Raw genomic sequence first — 9340 nt, 5'->3', positions numbered from 1 at the left:
AGGACTCAGCCTAGGACCTCAGCCTAGGACTCAGCCTAGGATTCAGCCTAGGACTCAGCCGAGGACTCAGCCTAGGACTCAGCCTAGGACCTCAGCCTAGGACTCAGCCGAGGACTCAGCCTAGGACCTCAGCCTAGGACTCAGCCTAGGACTCAGCCTAGGACTAAGCCTAGGACTCAGCCTAGGACTCAGTCTAGGACCCCAGCCTAGGACCTCAGCCTAGGACTCAGCCTAGGACTCAGCCTAGGACTCAGCCAAGGACTCAGCCTAGGACTCAGCCTAGGACCTCAGCCTAGGATTCAGCTTAAGACCTCAGCCTAGGACTCAGCCTAGGACTAAGCCTAGGACTCAGCAAAGGACTCAGCCAAGGACTCAGCCTAGGACTCAGCCGAGGACTCAGCCTAGGACTCAGCCTAGGACTCATCATAGGACATCAGGCTAGGACTCAGCCAAGGACTCAGCCTAGGACTCAGCCTAGGACTCAGCCTAGGACTAAGCCTAGCACTTAGCCTAGGACCTCAGCCTAGGACTCAGCCGAGGACTCAGCCTAGGACTCAGCCTAGGACCTCAGCCTAGCACCTCAGCCTAGGACCTCAGCCTAGGACTCAGCCTAGGGCCTCAGCTCAGCCTAGGACCTCAGCCTAGGACTCAGCCTAGGACTCAGCCGAGGACTCAGCCTGGGACTCAGCCGAGGTCTCAGCCTAGGACTCAGCCTAGGACCTCAGCCTAGGACTCAGCCTAGGACCTCATCCGAGGACTCAGCCTAGGACTCAGCCTAGAACTCAGCCTAGGACTCAGCCAAGGACTCAGTCTAGGACTCAGCCTAGAACTCAGCCCAGGACTCAGCCTAGGACTCAGCCCAGGACTCAGCCGCGGACTCAGCCTAGGACTCAGCCCAGGACTCAGCCCAGGACTCAGCTGAGGACTCAGCCTAGAGATTAGCCTATAACTCAGCCATGGACTCGGCCTAGGACCTCAGCCTAGGACTCAGCCTAGAACTCAGCCTAGGACTCAGCCAAGGACTCAGCCCAGGACTCAGCCGCGGACTCAGCCTAGAGATTAGCCTATAACTCAGCCATGGACTCAGCCTAGGACCTCAGCCAAGGACCTCAGCCATGAACCTCAGCCTAGGACTCAGCCTAGAATCTCAGCCTAGGACTCAGCCCAGGATTCAGCCTAGGACTCAGCCTAGGACTCAGCCCAGGACTCAGCCCAGGACTTCAGCCTAGGACTCAGCCTAGGACTCAGCCCAGGACTCAGCCTAGGACTTCAGCCTAGGACTCAGCCTAGGTCCTCTGCCGTGCATGTGTTAGTGACCTCCGGTTCTGGCTTGTTGTTGTCATCACGAAGTGGATCCACTGGTGGTGTGACTGGGAGCCCAGCACAGTGGTCACCTGGGATCACCGTCTGACACGTCGGCCGCTGGCATGAGCTGCTTCTCAGCCACCATTGTCAACTCCATCCAAACCAACCTGGGAGCACCCTCTTCTCACACCTGTAGATCTGGTGTCTGGAGACCCTCGTCCGCTTCACACTGTGCGGGACGAGCTTCTGGGACAGCCCTCTTCTTCCACAGCGGGGCGTGGATGAGTGTGATGACCGTCCTGAGGCCGGGCTCCCGCGAGCTGGCCCCAAGGTACCCGCGTGCTGTCTAGCCTAGCACGGGGACAGCCTGAGGACAGAGGCCCCAACACCCACCGGAAAGCACCCTGCAGGGCCCGTGGCAAACACACAGGCTCCAGCGCCAGCTGCCGCCAGTCGCTGCCCTGCCTTGATCCACACTGCCCGGCTGCAAGGGGGACAGTCAGGCTTACGGCTGTCAAGTCTGTTTAAATCCAGTTAACGAGATGTTCTAAAGTTTACTTTCAAAGATCAGGGCTGTTTGCAATGGGCTTGTCAACAGGCCAAGGACGCCTCAGAGGGCGTACATTCAGTAGCACAGGCCACCTGACAGGGGAGCCGCCACTGCACACAGGGGTGCACGCAGACGTGTCCACACGCACGTGCACACACACACACACACCTGTGCACAGCTAGCGTGCATTGAGTAGTGCAGATCACCTGACAGGAAAGCCACCACTGCATACACAGTGCACATGGATGTGTGCACACGTGCACACACACACACACACACCTGTGCACAGCTAGCGTGCATTCAGTAGTGCAGACCACCAGACAGGGGAGCCACCACTGCATACACAGTGCACATGGATGTGTGCACATGTGCACACACACACACACACACACACACCTGTGCACAGCTAGCGTGCATTCAGTAGTGCAGACCACCTGACAGGAGAGCCACCACTGCATACACGGTGCACATGGACATGTGCACACACACGCACATGCACACACACACATGCACTGTGCACACACACATACACACATGCACACACACACCTGTGCACAGCTAGCGTGCATTTAGTAGTGCAGACCACCAGACAGGGGAGCCACCACTGCATACACAGTGCACATGGACGTGTGCACATGTGCACACACACACACACACACACACCTGTGCACAGCTAGCATGCATTCAGTAGTGCAGACCACCTGACAGGAGAGCCACCACTGCATACACGGTGCAAATGGACATGTGCACACACACGCACATGCACGCACACACACACGCACTGTGCACACACACATGCACACATGCACACACACATCTGTGTCCATGTGTGCACACACACCCTGTGCACACGCATGCACACATGCACACATGCAGACCAGCTGTGTGTCACATTACACCCTCCACTGTCTGCCCTGTTGCTCCAACAGCAGAGCTCTGCCGGTCCAGCACCTCTGCTCTCCCACCAAACGCTTCTGCGGACAAAGCTGGGCTTTTCCTGTTTCCAGTTTCTTCTGCTGCCATCTAGCTAAGACAGACTACAGGCTGAGTGCTCGGTCTCCAAGACCATCCCCGGGCAAGTCCTCATAGCCCCACCCCACCCCATTGGCCTGGATTACTTTGGAGGGGCAGGTCACCGCACAGGAACACTACAAGGGTATTGGTAAGCAACTAGATCAGAACCACAAGAACTTCATGGACCGAGGGACCCCTGCCCTCTTGGCCATCCCACACTCCACACACCAGCCGTCTGCGAGTTCCCTTAGTGGGGTCCTCAGTGCTCCCCTAACGGGCCGGGCTGGTCCCCGGGCCCAGCCTGCCCAGCCTCCCCCCATGGGATGGACAGGGCACCGGCTGCTCTCCTGGCCTCTCTAGTGGTCAGCCTCATCCTGAGGCTATCCAGGGCCTGTGTCACCTTATTAACATCAAGCCAAACCCCACCATTGTCAGGGGCTCCTTGGATAGCAAAGAGCTTCCTCCCATTGAGATATTTCCCCGGCTTCAGGAACTCTGCAGCAGGAATACAGGATAAAGACTATATATGTCACCATATTTCACAAATCAAGAAAAGGTGCTAATTCCCAGGAAACAAAAGCATCTGCTGGGGATACAGCCTGAAATTCACAGGAGATGGTTGCTGCCAGTCCCACAGCACAGGGGCTGGCCCTGGGCCTCAGCAGCAGAGTCACAACAATCACAAGGCCCTAAGTACAAGCTCTAGTACCACAAAATGAAAGTACACTCTCCATACTTTGAAAACTAGGAATAGAGAGAGGGCTGTCCCTACTAACTGGCCAGTGCTTTCTCCTCCCTGCCTTCCTCCTGAATTTGAGTACAGACCCAAACTGAGCAGGAGATCAGCATACCTGACATGGGTACAGACCCAACCGAGCAGGAGATCAGCACACCTGACACGAATACAGACCCAACTGAACAGGAGACCAGAGCACCTGACGAGTACAGACCCAACCGAGCAGGAGACCAGAGCACCTGACACGGGTACAGACCCAACTGAACAGGAAGATCAGAGCACCTGACACGGATACAGACCCAACCGAGCAGGAGATCAGAGCACCTGACACGGATACAGACCCAACTGAACAGGAGACCAGAACACCTGACATGGATACAGACCCAACTGAACAGGAGACCAGAGCACCTGACATGGATACAGACCCAAACCTGACCGCATCATTTAGTGACCACACGAAGCCCGACACTTGCTAGCGCCAGAGGGCTCCTGTCGGTAAACAGCCCCACCACAGTAATGGGGTGCAGATGACCCCCAAGTAGGGCCCTCCTTGCTGCTAAAAAAGCACTGCATGTCCTTAATGCAGGAAATCAATTCCGAAAGCTTCCACAACAGTGAAATGGAAAGAGATAGTGTTGGCCAACATGAGCTTGATGAAGACTACGTCTCAGACTCCAGAAGGCTCTGTCACAGGTGAACAGAAGGAAGAGGCTTCTGGGCAGCACCCAGAGCACTGCGGCTGCCTGGGTCTCCGCATCCTCCCACTGAGGGCCTGGCTGGCCGTGTCTCTGCTGCCCTCCTCCTCCCCGGAGCCGGCTGGTCCTCTCCTTCCATGCGCTGATCGCGTGACCCCGTGGGTCCTGCCCTTCCTGCCCACTGACCCCGTGGGTCCCGCCCTTCCTGCCCACTGACCCCGTGGGTCCCGCCCTTCCTGCCCGCTGACCCCGTGGGTCCTGCCCTTCCTGCCCACTGACCCCGTGGGTCCTGCCCTTCCTGCCCACTGACCCCGTGGGTGCTGCCCTTCCTGCCCACTGACCCCGTGGGTCCCGCCCTTCCTGCCCACTGACCCCGTGGGTGCTGCCCTTCCTGCCCACTGACCCCGTGGGTGCTGCCCTTCCTGCCCACTGACCCCGTGGGTCCTGCCCTTCCTGCCCACTGACCCCGTGGGTCCTGCCCTTCCTGCCCACTGACCCCGTGAGTGCTGCCCTTCCTGCCCACTGACCCCGTGAGTGCTGCCCTTCCTGCCCACTGACCCCATGGGTGCTGCCCTTCCTGCCCACTGACCCCGTGGGTCCTGCCCTTGCTGCCCACTGACCCCGTGGGTCCCGCCCTTCCTGCCCACTGACCCCGTGAGTGCTGCCCTTCCTGCCCGCTGACCCCGTGGGTCCTGCCCTTCCTGCCCACTGACCCCGTGGGTCCCACCCTGCCATCTCTGCTCTCACTACCACGTACACCACCCAGCTCCCCATGTCAAGGTGCACGTCATGTGCCTATCAACTCTAATGGATAGTGTTCTCACTTTTTGTCATTATATCTGAATTCTTATTTTATTAATTAATTAATTAATATTATTATAAAGGTGAGGTAGAGAAGGATTGCAGTTACATAAGTCAGGTAAACAATGTTGCCCCTAGTCCTCTCTCTCTCTCTCTCTCTCTCTCTCTCTCTCTCTCCCCCTCTCTCCTGGTTTTCCCTCTTGTCCCCACCCACAAGTTGTGTAGTTCATTGTCACTGTAGTGTCCAGTGAGTATCACTGCCACATTTGTTCCCTCTTTGTCCCTCCATTTCTGTTCCCCCCTTACCTTCCCAAAAACAAGTAAAGACAAAAAGAAAAGAAAAACTGAAATTTATTTTAAAACATAGTGCCTGTGGCTCATGCCTATAATCCTAGCTACTCAGGAAGCTGAGATCTGAAAATCACAGTTTGAAGCCAGCTAGGCAAGAGAGTCTGTCAGACGCTTGTCTCCAATTAAACACCAAAAAGCCAGAAGCAGAGGTATGGCTTAAGGGTAGAGCCTCAGCCTAAACACAAGAGTTTGTGGACAGTGTCCAGACCCTGGGTTCAAGCCTAGGAATGGCACCAAAAAAAGAAAACATATTAGCAAAATAGTCCCAAGGATCAGACTAACATCCTCTCTGGAGGGAAATGAAACAGTCAAGTGATTTCAAAGACTATTCTTGCAGGTACTGTACCCAGCACAAAACTCAAAATAACCAGGGACACAGAGAAAAGACCACATAAATTAAAAACAAACAACAACTCAACATAAAGAACAGAGAAAGCTGGGCGCCGGTGCCTCACGCCTGTAATCCTAGCTACTCAGGAGGCTGAGATCTGAGGATTGTGGTTCAAAGCCAGCCTGGGCAGGAAAGTCCGTAAGACTCTTATCTCCAATAAACCACTAGAAAACCGCAAGTGGCACTGTGGCTCAAGCGGTAGAGCACTCGCCTTGAGCTGAAGAGCTCAAGGACAGCGCCCAGGCCCAGAGTTCAAGCCCCACAACCGACAAAAAAAAAAAAAAAGAACAGACAAAAGGGAAACCCCACAGAGGCTGAAACTAATGCAGTTTTAGACACAAATGTTAACAGCAAGCATACTTACCTTGCTTTCCATGCTCAGGGACATAAAAGGTGAGGCTGAGAAGTTCAGCCAAGCATCTGAAAGCATTAAACACTCAATATATAAAGTCTTACAAGAAAAACTGAAAGAATACAATGAGTAAGTTTAATAGTAGATTTGATACAGTAAAGAAAAAAGCCTTTAGCTGGAAAATAGATCATACAAAAACATTCAGAATACAGCACAAAAAGAAAATGCAGATAAGATGGAGAAGCACACGGGGTCCTATGAACAGATCTTGTTATACCTATAATTATACTTCAAGAATGGAAGACAGGAGAAAGACAGAGAGACCTCGATTGAGGTACTATCCCAAACACTAAAAACAAGCCAGGGGTTCTAGAAGTTACATAGAGGAAAAAGGGAATAATTCAATGGTATCAATGCAACAGAAGACAGAAGAGAGCAAAAGCATAGAACAAGGGGAAAATAGAAAGCTATAGACTTAATGAAAATAGTATATTAATAATTAGAATAAATACAAATGGAGTAAATGCTCCAGTTGAAAAACAAAAATGATCATAGTGGAAGGGAATTGGGAGGGGAAAGTGGGAGAAAAAGGAGGGAGAGGTACTCATTGCCTCCCCATGTAACTGTAACCCCGCTGTACATCACCTTGGCAGTAAAATTAAATTTAAAAAAAGAAAGAAAAAGAAGGGCACTAATAGCTCAAAACTGCAGTCTTAGCTACTCAGAAGGCTGAGACCTGAGAAGCATGGTTAGAAGCCAACCCAGGCAGGAAAGTCCATGAGACGCTTATCTCTAATAAAGTACCAAAAAAGCCAGAAGTAGAGCTGTGGCTGAAGTGGTAGAGTGCTAGCCTTGGGCAAAAAAGCTCGGGGGTACACCCAGGCCCTGAGCTCCAGCCCCACAACTGACCACCTCCCACACACACCCAAAAAAGTGTCTTAGTCCAAATAGGCTGATGGCTTCATCAAAAAATTCAACCAAACATTTAACGTGAAATTAGTATGAGCTTTACAAGAATGCATCCAGAGAATAGGAAAAAAGAGGAGGGAGGGAGAAACACACCCAGATATTCATGCACAAATATATAACCTTGGTGCTTAAAGCCCACAGGACATTAGGAGAAAGACAAATTATAGACCAATGAAAATAAGTGCAAAAATTCTTATGCAAAATATTACCCAACCAGGCCCAGCAGTATTGGGAACATAATATATTATGATCATGTGGATTTATCCCAGGAATACAAAATTAGTTTTACATTAAACATTTATCAATGTAATCTAACACATTAACAGAATAAAGGAGAAAGTTATAATCATTGTAATAGGTGCAGAAAACACACTTGACAACATCTATTTGTGATTTTTAAAAGAACACTTGGTAAATTAACAGTAGAAGGAAACTTAGTCTGCTAAAGGGAGCTATCAAACCCACAGCAAAATTACACTTCATGGTGGAATGGAAAGCTTGCCTGCTCTCACTCTGGGAGCCCAACAAAGGAGACTATTATTACCACTTCTATTCAATTATTGCAGAAACAGCACAGAAAGAAACATGACAAGGGTTAGTAGGAGGAGGTCAAACCGTCATTATTCTCATATGATACGGGAAGCCAAAGCAATCAACAGATTGAAATTAGTAAAGTGTAAACAAGGCTCTGCAGAGTTGCTGGCTACAAGGTCACTATAAAAACACATTTTAGCTGGGCAATGGTGGCCCACGCCGGTAATCCCAGCTAGTCAAGAAGCTGAGATCTGAGGATCCAGGTTCAAAGCCAGCCCAGGCAGGAAACTCCCTGAGACTCCTATCTCCAATTAACCACCAGAAAACCAGAAGTGGCGCTGTGGCTCAAGTGGTAGAGCGCTACCCTTGAGTGAAAAAGCTCAAGGACAGCACCCAGGCTCTGAGTTCGAGTCCCATGACCATCAAAAAAAATGGTTTTTTACTTCTATAAGCCAGTGCTAAACAGAAAGTTGGTGTCTGGAATGGTTGTAGGGATCAAATCTCAGTCTATGCTGATATAATTTACCCTAAAACCACAGGCATTAAAATATTCATAATAAATATAATAAAAGATTACAGGAACTTCTCACAGAAATCCTCAAAAATATTATCCAGAAGACATAAACAGAATTCGCGTACCTGTGAAAACACCGTGTTGTGGGTTAAACAACTGATTATAGAGATTTGCAGATGAGAAGATTCATGACAACCCTTGTAGAGTCCTAGATTCTGCAACACACAGCAAGCTTACTCTAAAATGTATGTGGACACATAAAGGTCCGAGAATAACCAAGAAATCTTGAGGACAAGAAAAAGGGGAGGAGGTGCAGGAGAGTCTTCTATAGCTCTGCCCCGTCCAGAGAGGGCGTTTCATGGCAAGGTAACAAAAACACTGGTGGGAAAGAACAGAGCAAGAGTATAGCAACGGAAATGCACAGACACACACTTGATTTGACGAAAATCAAAATGGGGAGGCTGAGGGCAAAAACTCTTTCCGTAAATAGTTCCCAGTTCATTGGACCCCCATGTGGGAAAACACAGGAAATTTAACACACAGTATGCTCATAAACACAGACCCCAAATCCATATGCACTTACACAGTGAAAAACTTGAGCAAAAACGTCCTTAGCATTTCTACTCATGCTTAGAAACCACACAGTCATCAGTAGTGTACAGAAAATACAAACTAGTATATCGGTGTGACTGTATGCGATTCAGTAAGTAGCAATAATCAATACTGCTATGCAGACAATACTGCTGAATCTCAAAACCATGAGCGTGCATGCATGTGTGTGTGCGCACACACACACACAGAGTATAGTCCTGCTGCCTACAAATAACCCCCAAATAGGCAAATAAGCTCTGTGTGTATGTGTGTGTGTGTGTGTGTGTCAGAGAGAAAGAGCGTGTGTGTGTGCAGTGGCACACGTTGAGCAGGAAGACTATCACAGAGCGCACACAGCTGTGCCCGAGGCTGTCAGAGCTGTACAAGGCGTGCTCTACAGCTCTTCCTGCCAGCTGGCCAGGCTGGGCGGCCTCCCACTGGACCCCACACAGGGGGCTGGGCGGCCTCCCACTGGACCCCCACACAGGGGGCTGGGCGGCCTCCCACTGGACCCCCACACAGGGGGCTGGGCGGCCT

The 9340-nt window shown here is 51.1% G+C and overlaps 1 protein-coding gene across 1 annotated transcript in view; it reads left to right on the top strand.

Moving 5' to 3' along the window:
* The first annotated feature begins 4249 nt into the window (after positions 1-4249).
* Kndc1 (kinase non-catalytic C-lobe domain (KIND) containing 1) overlaps positions 4250-9340 on the top strand; it is a 79813-nt gene continuing 74722 nt past the window's right edge. The window contains exon 1 of the mRNA XM_013035492.1: positions 4250-4489. Within this exon, the coding sequence (XP_012890946.1) occupies positions 4250-4489 (240 nt within the window). The remainder of the gene's footprint in view (positions 4490-9340) is intronic.

This window comes from Dipodomys ordii, unplaced genomic scaffold (genome assembly GCF_000151885.1).
Source record: "Dipodomys ordii isolate 6190 unplaced genomic scaffold, Dord_2.0 Scaffold213, whole genome shotgun sequence".
Taxonomy (NCBI): domain Eukaryota; kingdom Metazoa; phylum Chordata; class Mammalia; order Rodentia; family Heteromyidae; genus Dipodomys; species Dipodomys ordii.
The sequence above is the reverse complement of the archived record's forward strand: the minus strand, read 5'-3'. Positions and strand labels throughout refer to the sequence as shown.